Here is a 23,379-nt window from a genome sequence, read left to right as displayed (position 1 = left end):
TTGGATGTCCATCGACATTTTGAGAGACCCAAGCTGTAAGAGAAGATCGCAGAAGATCGCAGTCCCAAATCAAGAAACAGTTAGAAAAATAAAAGGATCCAAAAACTGTTGTTGTGTCAGTAATTTTATATGTCCTTCTACTCCTTCCTACTGTACTTTTTTCAATGTCCTTAGTTTGTTTTTTCATTCTTTTGTGACCTGTTTCTCTTGCAGGTACTCGTCGGCTACCACGCATTGATTTTATATATTCTGACACAAACAGCGTTTGCGCTCAGCATATATGGATACCTTTGCTGATAGCAGCTGTGGTGATTTTCTGATTTCAGCACTGCAGTTAAAATCCTATTTTGGTATACGTGGATAGTGCCGTGTATACCCATCATTAAATTCAGTGGGTGGTTGTTTGGGCGGTTAATGATGAGAATCCAAAAACTTTTGTTGTGTCAGTCATTTTATATGTCCTACTCTTCCTACTGTACTTTTTTTTAATGTCCTTTGTTTTTTCATTCTTTTGTGACCTGTTTCTCTAGCAGGTACTCGTCGGCTACCACGCATTGATTTTATATATTCTGACACAAACAGTGTTTGCGCTCAGCATATATGGATACCTTTGCTGATAGCAGCTGTGGTGATTTTCTGATTTCAGCACTGCAGTTAAAATCCTATTTTGGTATACGTGGATAGTGTCGTGTATACCCATCATTAAATTCAGTGGGTGGTTGTTTGGGCGGTTAATGATGAGTAATACTACGCATTATTCCTGTGCTGATTTCTGATAGGTTCTCTTTTTTTCCGTTCAGCCCACAGGCTGCATGAAAAAAAAAAAAACCTGTATGCCAAACAAGGACCAGCAATGTACTGGTACGTTGCTGGACTTTGAGTGGTTATACCAGGATGATGCCTGCAGATTTAGGCATCATCTTGGTATCGTTTTTTACAGCCAGCGGTCGGCTTACATGTAAAAGCAATCCTAGCAGCTAATTGGCCGCTAGACTGCTTTTACATGCAGTGGGAGGGGCCTCCCCCCCCCCCCACCGCCGCCTTCCGCAGCCTTCCGTGGTTTTTCTCGGGCTCTCCTGTCCCATCGGTTAACCCGAGAGTGCAGCCGGTGGTTCAATTGTCTAACCATAGAGCTAATTGGAGATGAGAATGGCTCCAATCATCTCTATGGCCTAAGATGCCGGAGGCTACGAGCATTTCATGACTTCTGTTTCGCCAGAAATAAGCAGGGCCATTGGGAAATTGGGAAAGTATTTTATCACACCAATTTTGGTGTGGTCAGATGCGTTAAGGTCAGAGGAGAGATCTAGAGTCTAAAAGACCCCAATTTTTTTAAAAAAGAGTACCTGTCACCACAGATTGCTATCATGGGGGATATTTAAATTCACTGTGATAACAATAAAAATGATTTAAAAAAAAAAAAAAAAATGAAAGGAAAGGTGTCAAAATAACATAAAAAAGCAAAAGAAAAAAAAAAAAAAAAAAAAAAAAAAAAGAGCCCCCCCCTTTCCCCCGATGCTTGCGCGCAATGGCGCACGCAAGCGGTGGTCTAGTGTCATATGTAAACCGCAATTGCAGCATGCATGTGAGGTATCACCGCGATCGCCAGATCGAGTGCAGTAATTCTTGCAGTAGACCTCCTCTGTAAGTCTAACGTGGTAACCTGTAGAGACTTTTAAAGGTTTTTAAAAATGTACGTATGTTTTTGCCGCTGCGCAGGCATGCGCAATTTTTAAAGCATGTCATGTTAGGTGTCTATGAACTCGGCATAAGATCATCTTTTAAATTTTACCAAAAAAATTGGAATTATATAGTGTATTTGTGCAATAAATTAAAAAAAAATGTATTTTTTTCGCAAAAATTGCGTTTGGAAAATCTGTGCGCAAATACCGTGTGACAAAAAAATTTGCAACATCCACCATTTTATTCTATAGGGCCTCTGCTTTAAAAAAATATATAATGTTTGGGGGTTCAAAGTAATTTTCTAGTAAAAAAAAAATATTTTTTCATGTAAACAAAAAGGCACAGAAAAGGCTTGATTTTCAAGTGGTTAGAAGAGTGGGTGATGTGTGGCTAAGATTGAGCATAAAATGCCGGGACAGTTCAAACACCCCCCAAATGACCCCTTTTTGAAAAGTAGACACCCAAAGCTTTTTTCTGAGAGGCATGGTGAGTCCATGCAGTATTTTATATTTTGCCACAAGTTTCGGGAAAATTATTATTATTTTTTTTGTTGTTGTTTTTTTACAGAAAGTTGTCACTAAATGATATATTGCTCATGCATGCCATGGGAATATGTGAAATGACACCCCAAAATACATTCTTTTGCTTCTCCTGAGTACAGGGATACCCCATGTGTGAGACTTTTTGGGAGCCTAGCTGTGTACGCGACCCCGACAACCAGTCCACATCTTCAGGTTTTCTAATGGCGTAAATTGCTGATTTTACCCCTGACTACCTGTCAGAGTTTCAGAGGCCCTGAAATTTCAAGATAGCACAAAACCCCCCCAAATGACCCCATTTTGCAAAGTAGACACTCCAAGCTACTGGCTGAGAAGCATGGTGAGTCCATGGAATAGTTTATATTTTGCCACAAGTTTCGGGAAAAAATTTTTTTTTTATTTTTTTATTTTTTTTTACACAAAGTTGTCAGTAAATGATATATTGCTCACACATGCCATGGGTTTATGTGAAATGACACCCCAAAATACATTCTGCTGCTTCTCCTGAGTACAATGATACCCCATGTGTGAGACTTTTTGCCAGTCTAGCCGCGTACAGGACCCGGAAAACCAATGCGCACCTTTTGGCTTTCCAAGGGCGTAAATTGTTGATCTCACTCCTTACTACCTATCACACTTTTGAAGTCCATAAAAAGCCAAGATGGCACAAAACCCCCCCAAATTACCCCATTTTGCAAAGTAGACACTCCAATCTATTTGCTGAGAGGCATGGTGAGTATTTTGCAGCTCTAATTTTTTTTGGAAAATGAAGAAAAAACAGGAAAATGCATTTTTTTTCCTCTTTTTTCAATTTCCAAAGCTTTGTGACAAAAAGTGAGATCTGCAAAATACTCAACATGCCTCTCTGCAAATAGCTCAGGTTGTCTACTTTCCGAAAAGGGGTCATTTGGGGGGGGGTTGTGCTGTCTTGGCATTTCATGGCCTCCAAAACTGTGATAGGTAGTCAGGAGTGAAATCAACAATTTACGCCCTTGGAAAGCCTGAAAGTGGAGGTTGGTTTTCGGGGTCCTGTACTCGGCTAGACGGCAAAAAAGTCTCACACATGGGGTATCCCTGTACTCAGGAGAATCAGCAGAATGTATTTTGGGGTGTTAGTTCACATATACCCATGGCATGTGTGAGCAATATATCATTTACTGACAACTTTGTGTAAAAAAAAACAAAAAAAAAATAATAATAATATATTTCCCGGAACTTGTGGCAAAATATAAAATATTCCATGGACTCACCATGCCTCTCAGCAAATAGCTTGGGGTGTCTACTTTCCAAAATGGGGTCATTTGGGGGGGTTTTGTGCTATCTTGGAATTTTAGGGCCTCCGAAACTGTGACAGGTAGTGCAGAGATGACATGAACAATTTACGCCATTAGAAAACCTGAGAGTGTTGATTGGCTTTTGCGGTCCTGTACACAGCTAGGCTCCCAAAAAGTCTCACACATGGGGTATCCCCATACTCAGGAGAAGCAGCAGAATGTATTTTGGGGTGTCATTCCACATATACCCATGTCATGTGTGAGAAATTTATCTTTTAGTGACAACATTGTGTAAAAAAAAAAAAATTAAAAAAAAAAATTGTAATTTTCACAAAACTTGTGGCAAAATATAAAATATTCCATGGACTCACCATGCCTCTCAGCAAACAGCTTGGGGTGTCTACTTTCCAAAATGGGGTCATTTGGGGGGGTTTTGTGGTATCTTGACATTTCAGGGCCTCCTAAACCGTTAGAGGTAGTGAGAAAATGCAATGAAAAATGTACGCCCTTTGAAATTCTGATGGTGGTGATTTGTTTTTGGGGACCCCTACACAGCTAGGCTCCCAAAAAGTCCCACATATGTGGTATCCCTGTACTCAGGAGAAGCAGCAGAATATATTTTGGGGTGTAATTACACATATACCCATGGCATGTGTGAGCAATATATCATTTCAATGACAACTTTGTGTAAAAAAAAAAAAAAAAAATTTTTTTTAGTCATTTTTCAAACACCTGTGACAAAAAAATGAAATATTCAATGAGCTCAACATGCCTGTCAGGACATTCCTTAGGATGTCTACTTTCCAAAAAGTGGTAGTTTGGGGGGGTTTTGTACTGCCCCGCCATTTTAGCACTTCATGAAATGAGATTGGCAGTCAGAAATTAAAGCTGCGTAAATTTCACTATTTACACCATAGTTTGTAGACGCTATAACTTTTGCGCAAACCAATAAAAATACGCTCATTGATTTTTTTTTGTCAAAGACATGTAGCTAAATATATTTTGGCAAAAAAAAATGACATAAATTGAATATATTGGATATTTTTTAAAAGACAAAGTTGAAAATGTCATTTTTTTATTAATATCGCAAAAAATAAAAAGCGCAGAGGCGATCAAATACCACCAAAAGAAAGCTCTGTTTGTGAGAAAAAAAGGACGTAAATTTCGTTTAGGTACAGCATTGCATGACCGAGCAATTATCAGTTAAAGTCACGAAGTGCCAAGTTGAAAAAAGGGGTCTGGTCTTTAAGCTGCAAAATCCTCCGGTGGGAAAGTGGTTAATGGTATCAATTCCTTCATCCTCCAGGAATTGGCTGCATACTCTCGCCACATAAGGCCGAGCATTGTCGTGCACCAGGAGGAACTCAGGACCCACTGCATCAGTGTAGGGTCTGACAATGGGTCCAAGGATTTCATCACGATACCTAATGGCAGTCAGGGTGCCATTCTCTAGCCTGTAGAGGTCTGTGCGTCCCTCCATGGATATGCCTCCCCAGACCATCACTGACCCACCACTAAACTGGTCATGCTGAACGATGTTACAGACAGCATAACGTTTTCAACGGCTTCTCCAGACCCTTTCATGTCTGTTACATGTGCTCATCCTGCTCTCATCTATGAAAAGCACAGGGCACCAGTGGTGGACCTGCCATATCTGGTGTTCAATGGCAAATGTCATTAAAGCTTCAAGGTGCCTGGTAGTGAGCCCAGGGCTCACTAGAGGACTTTGGGCCCTCAGGCCACCCTCATGAAGTCTGTTTCTGATGGCTTGGTCAGAGACATTCACACCAGTGGCCTGCTGGATGTCATTTTCTAGGGATCTGGCAGTGCTCATCCTGTTCCTCCTTGCACAAAGGAGCAGATACCGGTCCTGCTGATGGGTTAAGGACCTTCTACTGCCCTGTCCAGCTCTCCTAGAGTAACTGCCTGTCTCCTGGAATCTCCAGCATGTTCTTGAGACTGTGCTGGGAGACACAGCAAACCTTCTGGCAATGGCACATATTAATGTGCCATTCTGGAGGAGTTGGACTGCCTGTGCAACCTTTCTATAGGGTTCAGGTATCGCCTCATGCTACCAGTAGTGACACTGACCCTAGCCAAATGCAAAACTAGTGAAAAACAGTCAGAAAAAATGAGTAGGGGGAAAAAAAAAAAAAAAGTCAGTGGCCTCCATCTGTAAAACCATTCCAGTTTTGAGGTTGTCTCATTATTGCCCATCTAGTGCACCCGTTAATTTAATTAACACCAAGCTGAAACTGAATAACAACCCCCTAGTCTTCTTAACTGACCAGATCAATATACCAGGAGTTTAATTGACTTGATACTATACATCATATAATTATGTGTTCCTTTAATCTTTTTGAGCAGAGTATAAGGGGGGACTGGGGAGGGGAGAAGATGCATGCAATAAGTTTTTTATCTTAATACAGAGAATGCATTAAGGTACAAAACGTCCTGCTTTTAAAACCATTTTACCTTTATTGATTTCACAGGAGGGCAATAAGTCCAGGTGGAGGGTGACAGGTAGTCTTTATGGAGACATCATTTATTAGACCCCTGATGTCTCCCCTGCCCTTCAAAGCAGCTGATCAAAAACAGGTTGTGTTTGATTAGCTACTTCCCTGGCTGTAAGAGCCAGGCGAAGGACAGCTCTGAAACCAGAAGTGACAAAATCCTCAACGCTTATGGCTTCATTCGTCACAGAGGAGATGGTGGAATGAATGTTCCTCGATCTCCTCTGTGGGAAGCCTTCCCAACTGCTTACCGCAGTCCTGGCCTCCCTGGAGGAACAGGAGAGGCCGGGAACCACCATGGCTGGCGTGGGGAGGGGTCCTTCCCAGCACTGTAAAAATTATTGGCTGGCTGTAAAGAGCCTTATAAGCTAGTTTACACCAGCCTGCACACTAAAATGAGAGTGCCCTGGTGCCTGTTCTGCAGGGGCTTTAAGAGCTGACTCTATGTCTTATTACAACACATTCACAGTTTACCTTTTTCTTTCAATTTTATTGAATTGTCGCAAAACGACACTTTCTTCATCTCTAGGCACCACAGCATGTTGCAACGCACTGCAGTGATATGGTGCACCCCACCCCCCCCCGCACTTGTATTATGTGAACAGAGCACACAGCAAGTGCTTTGAGCTCAGGCATGTTTGGATCCTAGTCTGAACCCACACGAGTGATCCTGTCAGAAAGCTGTCACTAGACTGCATTAATCCTAAGCAGCCAGGGCATTCCCCGTCCTGAAGCACATGTATACAAGGGGCGTATATACACTATATTACCAAAAGTATTGGGTTGCCTGCCTTTACATGCATATAAACTTTAATGGCATTCCATTGGATTCAATATTGAGTTGGCCCACCCTTTGCAGCACTGGTGTGCACTGCGCAGTCATGTTGGAATAGGAAGGGGCCATCCCCAAGCTGTTCCCACAAAGCTTGGAGCAAAAATGTCTTGGTATGCCGATGCCTTAAGAGTTCCCTTCACTTGAACTAGGGGGCCAAGCCCAACCCCTGAAAAACAACCCCCACACCATAATCCCCCCCAAATGATTTGGACCAGTGTACAAAGAAAAGTCCATAAAGACATGGATGAGCGAGTTAGGGGTGGAGGAACTTGACTGGCCTGTACAGAATCCTGACCTCAACCCGATAGAACACCTTTGGGATGAATTTGAACGCAGACTGCAAGCCAGGCCTTTTCTCCAACATTGATGCCTGATCTCACAAATACGCTTTTGGAAGAATGGTCAAATATTACTATAGGCACACTCCTAAACCTTGTGGACATCCTGCCCTGAAAAGCTGAAGCTGTTATAGCTGCAAAGCGTGGGCCAACTCAATATTGAACCCTACGGACTAAGACTAGGATTGCATTAAAGTTCATGTGCATGTAAAGGCAGGCGCCCCAATACTTTTGGTATTATAGTTTATTTGCGGCTGCCTGGGGGAGGGAATGCCTCTGCCCCCTTATAGTTAGCACAGTACAGTGACAGCTTCCTGACAGGATCGCTCACGTGGGTTCGGACTAGGATCCAAACATTCCTGAGCTCATCACCAAAATTGATGGGACATGAATGAGGTATTATGTCTAGGAGATTCACTCTGCAAAAAAAAAAAAAATGAAAAGCCAGCAGCTACAAATCCTGTAGATGCTGACTTTTAATAAAAGGACACTTATCTGTCCAGGGATCCAGCGCTGTCCTTACCTGGGCTAGTATAGTTCATATTCCTATCGCACACCTTCCTGGTTTGTAGGCTCGTGTGTACTGGGTGCTGAAGCGATCACCAGTTGGCAACTGGATTAGTTACAAGTAGATAAATATTTGCCAGCACACCATGGATCTTGCAAAAGCAGCCAAAAAAACTTTATTCAAGATAAGATCACATCAGAAAAATATAGTGCAACGTTTCGGAGCTGCACAGGACCCCTTTGTCAGGCATGTGATGATCCCACATGCCTGACGAAGGGGTCCTGTGCGGCTCCGAAACGTTGCACTATATTTTTCTGATGTGATCTTATCTTGAATAAAGTTTTTTGGACTGCTTATGCAAGATCCTTGGTGTGCTGGCGAATATGTTTCTACTTACCTGGGCTAGCTCTTCCCTAGCCTTTGGGTCCATAATGGTGGACAGCCATCTGTGCTGCTTGCGGCTTCACAGCCAGCTGCCCACTGTGCATGTGCAAGCTGCGGTGTGCTTTGAATGGCCTGTGATATACCCCAGAAGACTGGGGGAGAGAATGTTTGCTCGGATCAGCTTGGTGATGCGAGTGGAAGTGGGTACCTGTCAAAACTAGGTACCCACCCACCGAAAAAAAAAAAAAGACCTGCCAAATGTCATTGGCGCATGCGCTCTGAAGGTCCAGTTTACCACGCTGAACCTTCTGAGTCTGTGCCGCAAATGATGGCTCTCGCGTGTGGGAGTGACGTCATCTCGGCTCCAGCCAATCACAGCGCCGGAACCCACAAACCCGGAAGAAACACCAGGGAAGATGTCAGCCATCTCAGTGGTGAGCAGGGACCCCTGGAGCGCTTCATTCTAAGGTAAGTATTTCATAATGAGCTAGTAAGCGATGCATACTAGCTCTTTATGCCTTTATCTTACAGTTGTTTTTTTTTTTTTCGAGGTTTCCAACCTATTTAAAGCAGAACTTCCCCTGTTGAATGGACTTCCACTTTAATTTTGGTTCCACAGGCATGAAGTGAAAGGAATTCTCATTAATGGGACACAGACTGCAAACAATCATTCCCTACTTCATCCACAATCCAAAAGATTCCTATTGCCAATTCAAACGTTCTGTGCTTATATAAGCTGACTTCGGTATTTTCAGCTCTAATAAGCCATACAGGTTGTGCCATTCTCACCCCAGCCCCGAATTTACTTCATTCACCCATTCCCGATATCAAAGCTAAACAAAATATCTTCGTACTAATCACTCACCTCACGTAAACTTATCCCAAGCATTATTATACTAAACAGACAACCACATAGTCGTGATGCTCACGGAAGCCGACATGTGTTGGTTGGCAAACATACACCTGACAATGCCAAAAGAGCTGATTGGTCAATGTTTTAGTAAACCGCGTCATATATGGATAGAAGCACAACGAGGCTCGGAACGCGGAAGTGACTAGAGGACACCGAGGAGACAAGACGATGAGGAGAAGAGAAACTCGGAGAAGTATAAGGACATAACGGCGGAATTAATATTACAGTTTGCAGGCTTTGATATTGTAATGTGGCAGTTCTTTTCTTGGAACTCATGTTTTATGTGAAAAACTTGACAAAGGCCTTAGTGTATTCACCTACAACTGCTGGGGTAGCTTAATACCAATGGGCACATTATTCACAAAGTGACATGTTTCTCATGAAAACTGACATTTTCCAGTTGAATATTCGGAACTAATAGCACTGTTTTATAGATTGCACTGAAAATGCTCAATATGGCATGTAGTAGATGCTTGTGGAGGACTGCTGGTTTATATAGGAGACCAATAATAACACCTGGCAAGGACAGAGGAATCCATATGTCATCGGTAAGAAACACCATCATGCCAGCGTGGGTGATTGACAAATACGGGAAGAATGATGTCCTACGCTTCAATGACAATATGCTCTTCCCTGTCATCAATTACCCCAATGAAGTCATCATCCAGGTCCATGCTTCAAGTGTCAACCCTATTGATGTCAATATGAGAAGTGAGTATGGATTACCATCAGTGCATTTTCAGTCCTGGTTTACTATGATCAGTGCTGGACAGTGGACACAGTACACTGAGGATGTGCAGAAAGCTGGAGTATCCAGTCTGGATTCTGATTGGCTGCAATGGAGTGCCCCGTATAGTTTACTCATTGGGTGCAGTCATGTAAAACATGCTGATCGTTTTGTATCTTCTGAATAGGAACACAGAATGAGAACACAAAGTTAGGATTTTTTTTTTTATCAAAGCTGTGACCCTATTTCACCCGGTACATAATTCTCACAGTAAAATATAGTCTGATTTTGCAGTCAACCTAAAGTACAACTAAAGGCCAAACTTTTCTACAAGGCCCCTTTCACACAAGCAGACCGTTCAGATCTGCCTGTCAGTTTTTCAGGCGGATCTGAATGGATATCCCATGCATCTCTATGGGACAGCGGATGTCAGTGGAGACATGTCCGCTGACATCCGATCCGTCAAATCCGGATGGATGGAAACCCTATTTTCCATCCGTCTGACGGATCGGATTGGATGAGGATGGACAGATGGTCCTTTCTCATCCGATTCCCCATAGAGAAGAATGGAGACCTGACAGCTCTGTCTCCGCACACAGCGCGGAAACACAGCTGCCATCCGCCTGCTCAGCAGGGGGGTCAGCGGATCGATCCCCCGTTAAAAAAAACGGAGTCCGTCGACGGACTACCTTGTGTGAAAGGGGCCTTCGTTTTGGATAGAGTGGAGATGGATTGGAACACCTATTAGGCATTATTGCTTTCTGTATCACCGCTCAGGAGATTCAAACTCAATATATTTGTCCTGTTTACCATTATCATTGAAAGTAAAAGAAAATACCAAATCTTGGGTTGTCCCCAGAAAAGTAATATAGAGGACACTAGTTCTGGGGGTCCCCAAGGGATTCCCTTAATTTGCAGAGATTTCCTCTCGCATCCTGTTCCCTAACTAACAGGGGTTATAACCCTCCCTTTTCAAAATGATTTGTACTGCCATTCTGTGATTTGCACTGACAATTTCATTGCGGCTTGCGACTTCATACAACTGAAGTCTATGCAGGTTGCAATAAAATCGGCAAAAAGTAGTGCAGGAACCTTTTTCAAAGTTGCTGCAACTTGAGTTTCGGCAATTTGAACAGTTCCATTGCTGACAATTTGTCATGCGATTTGGAACTATCAGGGGCTTAGTCTTTATAGAAACTGTGATGTAAGCACCCTCCTAAACAATACAATTCATCTTTATTCAGTCAGGCAGACCCTTGCACCACATAGTAGTTGGTAGATCTAAGGGCTCATTCAGATAGTCATACATGGCCCACATCAGTGTATTTCTGCAGTGGGCACAGTCAGATGATTGCGATCAGCTACAGACACTCAGCCTGTACAAATCAATAACAGGCCGTCCATGTATAATCACACATTGAGAAATTACCTACAGTTAAGGACAGATGAGTGGCTCTGCATGCAAACTGTTGCCATTCATCTGCCCCATGCCACAGACAGTGTCAGCCTGTCATTGATTTGTATGTACTTCTTGTCAGCAACTGAGCATAAACACCTGCCTGCACCACATGCAGAAATATGATCTGGGCAGTGTACAGCAATGAACAGCCATGTGAACTAAGCAGCCCATAGATGAGTCAGTTTTTTTCGATTCAACAGCAAGCTACAAAATTTCACTTGCCTGTGAAAAATGATGGTACCCAAAATTCTCCATAGGTTGCACTTTAACCACTTGCCTACAGTGCACTTTCACCCCCTTCCTTCCCAGGCCAATTTTCAGCTTTCAGCGCTCTCATACTTTGAATGACAATTGCGCGGTCATGCTACACTGTACCCATATGACATTTTTATCATTTTTTTTCACACAAATAGAGCTTTCTTTTGGTGGTATTTAATCACCACTGGGTTTTTTATTTCTTACAAAAAAGAAAAAGACAGAAAATTTGGGGGAAAAAAAGTTTTTCTTTTTTCTTTGAGTACATTTTGAAAAGAGAACATTTTTTCTCCTTCACTGATGTGCGCTGATGAGGCTGCAGTGATGGGCACTGATGAGGTTGCACTTATGGGCACTGATGAGGAGGTACTAATATAACGCACTGATGGGCACTGACGGGTGGCACTGATGGGCGGCACTGATGAGCAGCACCATCAGTGCCCACAATCAGTGCTCATAGTGCTGTCAGTCAGTGTTTATCAGTGCCTAGATCAGCAGGCACTGATTGTGGGCACTGATTGGCACTTTATTTAGATTCCCTGTAATCAGGGCACTGATGATCAGTCCCTTGATTACATGTCCTTGTCTCCCCTGTGAGGAGGAGCCACTGATCGGCTCTCCTCACCTCACACTATCAGAGTGTGAGGCGAGGAGAGCCGAAAAAGGGCACTTCCTTATTTACATGTGACCGGCTGTGATTGGACACAGCTGATCACATGGGTAAAGAGTCATTTCATTGATTTTTTACCGAGATCGGGGTCACGCCGTGTCCTTGCAACACGGCACGGCCACGATCGCCGCTCTGCGTGCCCCCCGTGGCGCGCGAGAGAGGCTGTTCTGGTGCGCTGTCATATGACGGCGTCCCAGAACAATGGATACACCTCTCCGCTGTCATTTGACGGCAGGCGGGTAAAAAGTGGTTAAGGCCTCATGCACACAGGGCGATTTTTACAGCCATTTTACGCATTTTACCAGCGTCCGGCCCATTTTTTTTGCAACTTAACCACTGGAGGATTTTGCTGTCTTACGTCTGGGCCACTTTTTGCGATTCGGCGCTGTGCGAATTTAACTGACAATTGCGCGGTCATGCAACGCCATACCCAAACGAAATTTACGTCCTTTTTTCACACAAACAGAGCTTTCTTTTGGTATTCTTTTCTGGTATTTGATCATCTCTGCGATTTATTTTTTTATTTATTTTTTTTTTTTGCGATAGTAATAAAAAAATGCGAAAATTTTGAAAAAATAACAATATTTTTCTACTTTGACAGTTAAAAAATATCCAATATATTCAATTTTTGTCATATATTTAGGTCAAAATGTATTTAGCTACATGTCTTTGACAAAAAAATTCTCAATGAGCGTATTTTTAACCGCTTTAAGACCGGAAGATTTTACCCCATTCCTGACCAGGCCATATTTTGTGATTCGGCACTGTTACTTTAACAGACAATTGCGCGGTCGTGCGACGCTGTATCCAAATTAAATTGACGTCCTTTTTTTCCCCACAAATAGAGGTTTCTTTTGGTGGTATTTGATCACCTGTGCCATTTTTACTTTTTGCGCTATAAACAAAAAAAGAGCGACAATTTTGAAAAAATAACAATATTTTTCACATTTTTTTTTATATGAAATTCCCTCCCTAAAAAATGTAAAAATCTAATTTTTTTATCATTTTAGGCCAATTTGTTTTCTGCTACATATTTTTAGTAAAAAAAAACGCAATAAGCGTATTTTGATTGGTTTGCGCAAAAGTTATTGCGTTTACTAACTAAGGGAAAGATTTCTGTCATTTTTGGTGGTTTTTTTTTTGTTTTTTTGTTTTTTTAACGAGTAATGGCGGCGATCTGCGATTTTTTTTTTTTTTTTTTTTTTTTTTTTTTTTTTTTTTTTTGCGGGACTGCGACATTGCGGCGGACAGATCGGAACCTTGACTGACATTTTTGACACTTTTGGGGGTACCAGTTACATTACTACAGAAATCAGTGCTATACATATGCACTGTTACTGTAAAAATGACACTGGCAGGGAAGGGGTTAATTTTTATTGGAGAGGGAGGGGTTAATATATGCCTGGTGCTTACTGACGTGTGTGGGGGGAGGTGACTGAGTGACACAGGGACAGATCGCAGGTTCAGCTATGCTGAACCCTGCAATCTGACCCTGCCTGTCACTCAGGAGATCCGCCCGCTTTGTTTACACAAGCGGGCGGATTTCCACACTAGATCCCCGATGATCGGGGAAGAGCAGCGGCGATCGCCGCTGCTCCTCCCCTGGCCCGACTCCCGCTGTAACTGAATACAGCGGGAGAGAGCCTCCGGTGGCGCGCGCGCGACGCGGAGAGAGGGGAATGTCTGGTGACGTAGGTCTACATCGCCAGACGATAACAAGCCACTGTGCCGCAGTAGCAGCACAGTGAGCAGTGGCCAAGTGGTTAAAAATGCCTTTCCATGTTATTCTATGTGTTCATGCACACATAGGCTTTTAGGAGCTGTAAGTAGCATAGGTGTTCAAGCTTCAAAAAAAAAAAAAAATCCAGGACCAGCGCGTTCTGAAGACCGGCATTACAGCTGTAAAAAACGTTTGACGCGGCTTAACGCTGTATACAGAGTTACTCTGCATCAAACGTTCTTTTTTTTTTTGACATGTCAAAATCAATGGTTCCCTATGAGAGCTATCTTAACTGATCCGACATTCAGCCTATTGATTTGAATGGAAGTCGCATCCAAGTGGGATCTGATTCGACTTGTGGCATGTGACTTGTGCTCTGAGGATTTTGATGGGGAATTCCACCCGGATCCATACCAGGCCCTTTGAGTCTGGTATGGATCTCAAAAGGAAACCTCATGCCAAAATGGAAAAAAAAAAAAAATTGCATGGGGTTTTCCCCCTAAGATCCATATCAGACCCTTAGCCAAGCATGCAGCCCAGCAGGTAAGGAAAGGGGGAGATTAGCGAGCGCCCCCCTCCTGGACCATACCAGGCTACATGCCTTCAACATGGAGGTATCGGGACTTCCCCCACCCTAAAGCATCTTGCCCCCATGTTGATCGGGACAAAGGCCTCTTCTCAACAACCTTGGGCTGTGGTTGTGGGGGTCTGCGGGCAGGGAACTTATCAGAATCTTGAAGCCCCCTTTAGGAAAGGGCACCCCCCCCATATGAATGAGTATGGGGTACATTGTGCCCCTACCCATTCACCCCCCAAAAAAAGCAGTGTAGTTTTACAAAAAACAAGAGACGGTTTTTGACAAATCCTTTTATTAAAAATAAGGAATGTCCCCATCGTAGCTCCAATATGTCTTTTTTTTTTTTTTTCTCCAGTACCATCCTCAATGTCTTCTCCCCACGGTCTTCTGCACAACTTAACTCAGAATAAGAGATGAATAGCCAACAGTGAAGACCGATCAGGCTCTATTGCTTTTTCCATCTGTGTAACACTGGGAACAAGGCATTGAGAGGACCTCATTACTGCACTCCTGTTTCTTCCTTGTCCATTCAGCAGACCACGGGCAGGGAGATTAGTCTTCTTAACCATAAATATAATAGAAACATTGGTGTCACCCTCCTTAGGCAGGGTGCAAAGATGTGTTTGTTACAGGAGTGGGTGAACAGAAATTGTTTTGTCTGGTAAAATAGTTTTCCTAAGTTCAGCGTGTTGAAATGAGGCCCATAAATGTGAAAGAAGCATTTTGATCAGGACCTCCTTACACTGCATGTCATTTGGTTTAAAAAAAGAAATGTCCTTATTTGTACAGAAAAGTTCATATTCCCATTGCACACCTTCCTGGATATAGGCACATCTGTTGTGGATGCTGAAGCGATCACCAGCTGGACCCTGGATCTATCACATATACATACATGCATACATACATATTCGCCAGCACACCATTGATCTAGCAAAGCAGTCCGAAGGAACTTTTTATTGCAGAAAAGATCACATCAGGAACAGTGCAACATTTCGGAGTCATGCAGGACCCCTTCATCAGGCATGTGACATCTTCATCACATGCCTGAAGAAGGGGCCCTGCTTGACTGCGAAACGTTGCACTGTTCCTGATGTGATGCTTTCTGCAATAAAGAGTTCCTTTGGACTGCTTTGCAAGATCCATGGTGTGCTGGCGAATATGCATGTATATTATTTGTACAGGATCTTTTTTTTTTTCTCGAAAGTTTAAGAACATTACTGTCTGTTGCCGCTTGCAACTGAGCAGAGAATCTTATTGCTGGCTAGGGATATCGCAGACCGTTTGATAAATGAGGCTCACAGTTTAACCTAGTTGTTTGGAGTATATTGTGGTCCACATCCTACAAAATCAATTTTGGGACTTCAAGTTATAGATTTTCCTTTCTATGAAGCAAGCAACAATGATATACTGTATTGGTATTCCCTAGTAATCCAGGTATGTTGTAATTTTTATTGTTGTCATTCTATTCAGCCAGCCTTCTAATGCAGACACCCTTGCTAGACAGCACAGCCAGATTCTTTAAATCTGAAGTACAGCTTTGTCAAGAACACATCCCCATCCTGCTGACTGGACAATAAAGCCGCAGCACACTTCCTGTGCATCCGGAAAGTATTCACAGCGCTTCACTTTTTCCACATTTTGTTATGTTGCAGCCTTATTCAAAAATTGATTAAATTCATTATTTTCCTTAATTTTACAAATAATACCCCATAATGACAACGTGAAAAAAGTTTGATTTGAAATCTTTATAAAATAAAAAAAGGAAAAAAATCCCATGTACATAAGTATTCACAGCCTTTGCTCAATACTTTTTTAAAGCACCTTTGGCACCAATTACAGCCTCAAGTCTTTTTGAGTATGATGCTACAAGCTTGGCATGCCTTTTTTTTGGGCAGATTCTCCCATTCTTTGCAGGACCTCTCATGCTCTATCAGGTTGGATGGGGAGCGTTGGTGCACAGCCATTTTACAATCTCTCCAGAGATGTTCAATAGGGTTCTAGTCTGGGCTCTGGCTGGGCCACTCAAGGACATTCACAGAGTTGTCCCATAGCCACTTCTTTGTTATGGTGGCTGTGTGTTTGGGGCCGTTCTTCTGTTGGAAGATGAACTTTGGCCCCAGTCTGAGGTCCAGAGCGCTCTGGAGCAGGTTTTTATCAAGGATTGCTCTGTATATTCCTGCATTCATCTTTCCCTGGATCCCATCTAGTCTCCCAGTTCCTGCCACTGAAAAACATCTAGACAGCATAATGCTGCCACCACAATGCTTCACTATAGGGATGGTATTGGCCAGGTGATGAGCGGTGCCTGGTTTCCTCCAGACATGACGCTTGCCATTCAGGCTAAAGAGTTTAATCTTTGTTGCATCAGACCAGAGAATTTTGTTTCTCATGGTCTAAAAGTCCTTCAGGTACCTTTTGGAGAACTCCAGGTGGGCTGTTTTGTGCCTTTTACTGAGGAGTGGCTTCTGTCTGGCCAATCTACGATACAGACCTGATTGGTGAAGTACTGCAGAGATAATTGTTCTTCTGGGAGGTTCTCCTCTCTCCACAGAGAAATGCTGGAGCTCTGTCAGAGTGATCTTTGGGTTCTTGGTCACCTCCCTTACCAAGGCCTTTTTCCCTGATCGCTCAGTTTGCCTGACTGCTCTCTCTAGGAAGAGTCCTGGTGATTCCAAACTTCTTCCATCTACGGATAATGGAGGCCACTGTGCTCATTGGGACCTTCAATGCTGCAGACATTTTTCTGTACCCTACCCCAGATCTGTGCCTCATTACAATCCTGTCACAGAGGTCTACAGACCATTCCTTGGACTTCGTGGCTTGGTTTGTGCTCTGACATGCACTGTTATCTGTGTGACCTTGTTGGACAGGTGTGTGCCTTGCCAAATCCTGTCCAATCAACTGAATTTATCACAGGTGGACTTCATTCAAGTTGTAGAAACATCTGAAAGATGATCAGTGGAAACAGGATGTGCCTGAGCTAAATGTTTAGCGTCATGGCAAGGGCTGTGAATACTTATGTACATGTGATTTTGTTTTTTATTTTTAATAAATTTGCAAAGATTTCAAACCAGCGTCTTATATGTCACTATGGGGTATTGTTTGTAGAATTTTGAGGAAAATAATCAGTTTTATGTCTGTTTTGGAGTAAGGCTGTCCCATAACAAAATGTGGAAAAAGTGAAGCACTGTGAATACTTTCCGGATGTACTGTATAAGGTCATTAGTCTGTTCACCCTGCTCTCCAAATTTGAACATGCCCTCTGTTTGAGAGCCTGATTGGCTCCTGGGGCTAGTTTCCCTCTCTGAGGAAGAGGGGACCTCCCCTCGAAATGCATCGGCGTGTTCTCGCGCCTGGGACTTGTCTAAAGTGACCAGGTTGCTTCTAGTACACTGTGGACTTTGATGTGCCTTATTTCTGATGATTTTTGTGAGTATACAGCTGTCTTCTTTCTTTCTTTTTTTTTTTTTTAACAAATAAAGCTCCCACAAAGGTAGGTTGGTGCGCCCTCTGTTCCTTGTTTTTGCAGTATTTGCTTTGGGTTTCCCTGATCTGCAGTGGCAGCAAAACCGGTGCATATACTGGGTCAGCTGAAGACTGCAGATCGCCCTTTGCCAGTGTGTTTCTCTTGAGCGCAGGACATTTGTCTTTTTGTGATCGCTAGTTATACTCCAGCCCTAGATAGCAGCTCTGAAAAATTAGCGTTGGCTTCAAAAGCAAGATCTGCAGTGCCTTTGTAGAGAAACCGTTATTTTAAGCCTTTAAAAATATTATTGGTTGAACTGGAAAAAGTGTGTTTTTTGTTGTTACTAACCCCTTTCTACCTTTTAAAACTGAAAAAAAATGATGCTTTGAAGATTAGATTAACAAGAGCGAGTCTTATTTGTCCACTCAAAAACAATAAATGCATCACTTCCGTATTGTAAGTCGTGAAAAAATGAATGTCAAACCAGTAGGTTTAAAATAATTTTAAAATAGATAGAACAGGGGCATACACCAAAAACAGGCAGCGACGTACACCTGTAGCTGCCACCCTGTTGCAGTATAGTGGTTAATTTAATTACCAATGGTATTTGTATTATGCAGCATGAGGGGGTTAATGTATTGCCACTGCTGGTCACTGATGAATTAGTGATTGACCAGTGGTAGTTAATTAACCCCTTTGTGCTGCATTAGTGCAACCAGTATCAGTGTTAATTAACACTGGTTGCACTGCTACTGGTTGCACTAATGCAGCACAAAGGGGTTCATTAACTGCTACTGGTTGGTCACTAATGCATCAGTGACCAGCAGTGGCAATACATTAACCCCCTCATGCTGCATAATACTAATACCATTGGTAAGCTCGCCTCAGCGTCCCTCCCTAACCCCCCCCCGTGCCTCAGCATCCCACCCCCCCTGCCTCAGCGTCCCTCACCATCCCAATGCAATCTCCTTACTCTCACTCGGCTTCTCCTGTGTCCTTTCTTTTTAAAAGACCCACCTCTGGCCGGCGGCCCGCCTCCCGGGGATGTCACTACTACTACGATCTGTGCATGAATGAACTAACACACCGGGTGGGCGAGCGGCCGCTAATGGCTATAACTATGTGAGCGCTTCACTTCCCTGTCAGAGGAGATACCCGCCTGATAGGGAAGTGAAGCGCTCATAGTTATAGCTATTAGCGGCCGCTCGGCCACCCGGTGAGGAATAAACCCATTTTCGGCCGAAATGTTGGTGCATCTCTACCTGAAATGTAAAAATTGTTTTGGTCCCTTTTGACAAACAGATGTGATAGCTGAAATTTTTAAAGGAGTAGCCAGTATAGCCAAGCTTTGGTAAATTTTCTGATGGTTGTAATTGATATGTTTCTTTGCTGATCAAAATATTTGCAAAATACTATGATATAAGAAAGTGTGATTGGGGAATTTAGTAAATGTTGATGTCCGTGATTAACCATATATACATATTTTGCAGATGGTTATGGAGCTGCCAGCCTGAGTATGACTCGTGATCCTCTGCAACTGAAAACATCGGGCAGTGAGTTCCCTATAATTCTGGGAAGAGATATTTCCGGAGTTGTAATGGAGTGTGGAGTTGCAGTAAAATACTTTAAACCTGGAGATAAGGCAAGTTTTTTGAAAATGAAAAGCTTTGCTAGATTGAGAGTTCTTTAGAAGTACTAATGCCAAATGGTCAAAAGTCCTCTTCTACACACCTGCAACTCCTTGCATTTTTTTTTTTTTTTTTTAGCAATGAAAGTATTTTTTATGTGTCACATGGTCCCCCTATCCTACCACAATTAATAATTGTTGTAAATACCTGCAATCTGTGTAACAAGTGGGATTTTTTTTGTTCAAATATCAGTCATGGGTCATGGCCGGGCAATGGAAATTCCCAATTTGTGCTATAGTATGAACAAAGAATAGCCCATGTGGCAAAGACCTTCTTGATAATTAAGTGGTCTGGACACTTTTTTTTGATGAAAACTCAATTAAACTATTCTGAAAGAAAACCAGTTTTCCAACATATGTAATGATATTGACAAATAGATCCCCTGTCCAATACTTGACTTGAATGATGTCACAAGTTGACATTCATTGTTTGGAAACAAAGTCTTCACTATTCTTACTTTGTAATGCATGTCTTGTACACTTTAAATACATTCTACTTCCTCTTGGAATATTTCCTACAGCAGGATTAGATACAGTACGCAGCATAAATGAGTACACCCCCTTTTGAAAAGTAAGATTTTAATCAATCTCTCAATGAACGCAAGAACATTTTCCAAAATGTTGATAAAACTGAGTTTTATGGCACATCTGTTTAGCTCATTACATTAAAGTAAGGTTAATAATATAACTTGGATTACAAAATCTTCAGTTTTAATCAAATTAGTTGATGCAAAAATAAATACACCCCAAAACAAAAACTACTACATCTAGTATTTTGTATGACCTCTATGATTTGTAAGAAGAGCACCAAGTCTCCCAAGCATGCAATGAACAAATTGGTGACATATTGCAATATCTATCTTTTTCAATTCTTCAAGAATGTCCTCTTTTAGAGCCTGGATGCTAAATGGAAACTGATGCTCAACTTGTCTCTTCAGAATTCTCCATAGGTGTTCAATTGGGTTCAGATCAGAAGACATATTTGGCCACTGAATCACTTTCACCCTGTTCTTCTTCTGAAATGCAACAATGGCCTTAGATGTGTGTTTTGGGTCATTGTCATGTTGGAAAAATGCATGACGACCAAGGGCACAGTGTGATGGTAGGATCTTCTTTCAATACAGAGCAGTACGTCTGTGAATTCATGATACCATCCATGAAATGCAGCTCCCCGACACAGCAACACTCATGCAGCCCCACAGAAGCACATTGCTACCACCATGTCTCACTGTAGGCACCATGCATTTTTCTTTGTAATCATCACCTTTGCGACACCATACAGTTTTGAAGACATTGGTTCCAAAAACATTTATCTTTGTCTCATCACTCCAGAGTACACAGTCTCAGTAGTCATCTTCTTTTTCAGCAAGGGCCCTGGCAAATTCTAGGTGGGCTTTTTTTTGTGCAAGTGGGCTTAGGAGAGGCTTTCTTCATGGACGACACCTATGCATGCCATTCCTCTGCAGTGTACGCCGTATTGTGTCACGGGAAACAATCACCTCAGTTTGGCTTTCTATTTCTTTAGGTAACTGCAGTGGACTTGCACGGCAATTTTCTTCAACCCTTGTAAAGGGTTTTCTGACAAATCTGTTTGGGTGTACTCATTTATGCTGAGCACTGTATATGAACTGAATACTAAAACCAACATTTTCGCTGAAGTGGGGTAGCGTTTGAAACTTTGATTGCTGCTTTTTGAAATGAACCCTTTTGCTAAAGACTAGGGTGCGGCCGATTATCGAAGGCCGATAGTCACTTTTTTTTTTTTTTTAGTATCAGCCACAAACTTGCTGATATGACTGATTATTACTTCAAGTGGTTGTACCGGAGTGACGCCTGCAGCTAGAGGCATCACCCCAGTACCGTTGGGGGGAGGGTACAGATGTAGAATTAGCCAGTGGAAAGCAAGTTTCAGAGGGCAGAAATGGGGGCATTAGCAGTAGGGTGTTCGGAGCTCCTAAACCCAGGGTGGGTATGGGGAAAAATCAAGAGAGCAGCCTAAAAACATCAAACGAGGATAAATGTAACCGATCAAAATTACGAGGCTTGTATACCAATGCCAGAAGCCTGGCCAACAAGATGGGAGAGCTGGAGCTGCTGATGTTTGAGGAGGACTTAGATTTTGTGGGGATAACTGAGACTTGGTTCGACAGCTCTCATGAATGGATGGCGACCATTCAGGGGTATTCCCTTCATCGCAGGGATAGAGAGGGTAAAAAAGGGGGAGGGGTATGTCTGTATATTAAAAACAGTATACTGGTAAATATGAGGGATGATATTAATAATGGAGCTATGGACGAGGCAGAATCCCTATGGGTAGAGCTTCAAAGGAAAGGCACGGTGGGGAAGGTAATATTGGGCGTATGCTATAGGCCCCACAACCAGAGGGAGGAGGGTGAGGCGGACCTCATGTTACAGATAGGATTGGCAGCAAGGATGGGGAATGTCATTATAATGGGGGACTTTAATTATCCTGATATAGACTGGGCAGAAGGAACTGCGCACTCAGCCAAGGCTCGGCAGTTCCTAAATGTTTTGCAGGACAATTTCATGGGTCAGATGGTGAATGCACCGACAAGAAACAATGCGGTACTTGACCTACTGATTACCAACAATACAGACCTGCTCACGGATATAGAAATACGGGACAACTTAGGGAACAGTGACCATAGGTCAATTGGTTTCAGTATTAATTACAGTAATAGGAGACACAAAGGTAATATAAGGACACTGAATTTCAAAAGAGCCAATTTCCCTAAACTGCGCTCGCTGCTAGAAAATATCAAATGGGATAGAACCCTGGGAACAAAGAACACAGAGGAAAAATGGGAGTGCTTCAAGAGCATACTTAACAAAGGGGTGGGCCAGTGCATTCCACAGGGAAATAAATTTAAAAGAGCAAAACTAAACCCTGGGTGGCTAAACTCCAACATAAAAATGTATATTAGAGCTAAAGAAAAGGCCTTCAAAAAATACAAGACTGAGGGGTCATTGGCAGCATTTAAGCATTACAAAGAGTGTAATAAGAAATGTAAAGACGAAATCAGGGCGGCTAAAATAGAACACGAGAGACATATAGCGGAGGAGAGTAAAAAGAACCCCAAGAAGTTCTTTAAGTATATAAACAGTAAGAAAGCGAGGTCAGAACACATTGGCCCCATAAAAGATGATAAAGGAAAAATGGCCACAGAGAAAAGGCGGAAGTGTTAAATAATTTCTTTTCTTCAGTCTTCACAAAGGAATCGGGGGGGCTACACGAACCTTGCTTGTAAGGCCGAACTAAATAATACACCTCAGGAAGTGCCGCCATGGCTAACAGAGGATAGACTTAGAGCTAAACTAGAGAAACTTAACATAAATAAATCCCCGGGACCGGATGGCTTGCACCCGAGGGTTCTTAATGAGCTCAGCCAGGTGATTGCCAGACCATTATTCTTGATCTTTAAGGATAGTTTACAGACGGGTATGGTGCCAGCTGATTGGAAAAAAGCCAACGTGGTACCAATATTTAAAAAGGGGCCGAGATATATCCCGGGTAACTATATGCCGGTCAGCCTAACATCAGTAGTCTGCAAAATTTTGGAGGGGATGATAAGGGACCACATACAAGATTTTAGTAATGAAAACGGTATTATAAGTAGTAATCAGCATGGATTCATGAAAAATCGTTCGTGCCAAACCAATCTATTAACCTTCTACGATGAAGTGAGCTGCCACCTAGATAAAGGTAAGCTTGTGGATGTGGTGTACCTGGACTTTGCAAAGGCCTTTGACACCGTTCCCCACAAACGCTTACTGTACAAACTAAGGAAGGTAGGTATGGACCATAAGGTG

General features: G+C 42.6%; 2 protein-coding genes across 2 annotated transcripts in view; one reads left to right on the top strand and one right to left on the bottom strand.

Annotated features, from left to right (window-relative positions):
• QRSL1 (glutaminyl-tRNA amidotransferase subunit QRSL1) overlaps positions 1 to 9,043 on the bottom strand; it is a 97,587-nt gene extending 88,544 nt beyond the window's left edge. The window contains exon 1 of the mRNA XM_082249923.1: positions 8,940 to 9,043. Within this exon, the coding sequence (XP_082106049.1) occupies positions 8,940 to 8,963 (24 nt within the window). The 5' untranslated portion in view covers positions 8,964 to 9,043. The remainder of the gene's footprint in view (positions 1 to 8,939) is intronic.
• Positions 9,044 to 9,150: 107 nt separating this feature from the next.
• RTN4IP1 (reticulon 4 interacting protein 1) overlaps positions 9,151 to 23,379 on the top strand; it is a 59,976-nt gene continuing 45,747 nt past the window's right edge. The window contains exons 1-2 of the mRNA XM_082249926.1: positions 9,151 to 9,698; positions 19,352 to 19,503. Coding sequence (XP_082106052.1) covers positions 9,434 to 9,698; positions 19,352 to 19,503 — 417 coding nt within the window. The 5' untranslated portion in view covers positions 9,151 to 9,433. The remainder of the gene's footprint in view (positions 9,699 to 19,351; positions 19,504 to 23,379) is intronic.

Source organism: Pelophylax lessonae, assembly GCF_965119305.1.
Source record: "Pelophylax lessonae genome assembly, chromosome: 3".
NCBI classification, from domain to species: domain Eukaryota; kingdom Metazoa; phylum Chordata; class Amphibia; order Anura; family Ranidae; genus Pelophylax; species Pelophylax lessonae.
The sequence above is the reverse complement of the archived record's forward strand: the minus strand, read 5'-3'. Positions and strand labels throughout refer to the sequence as shown.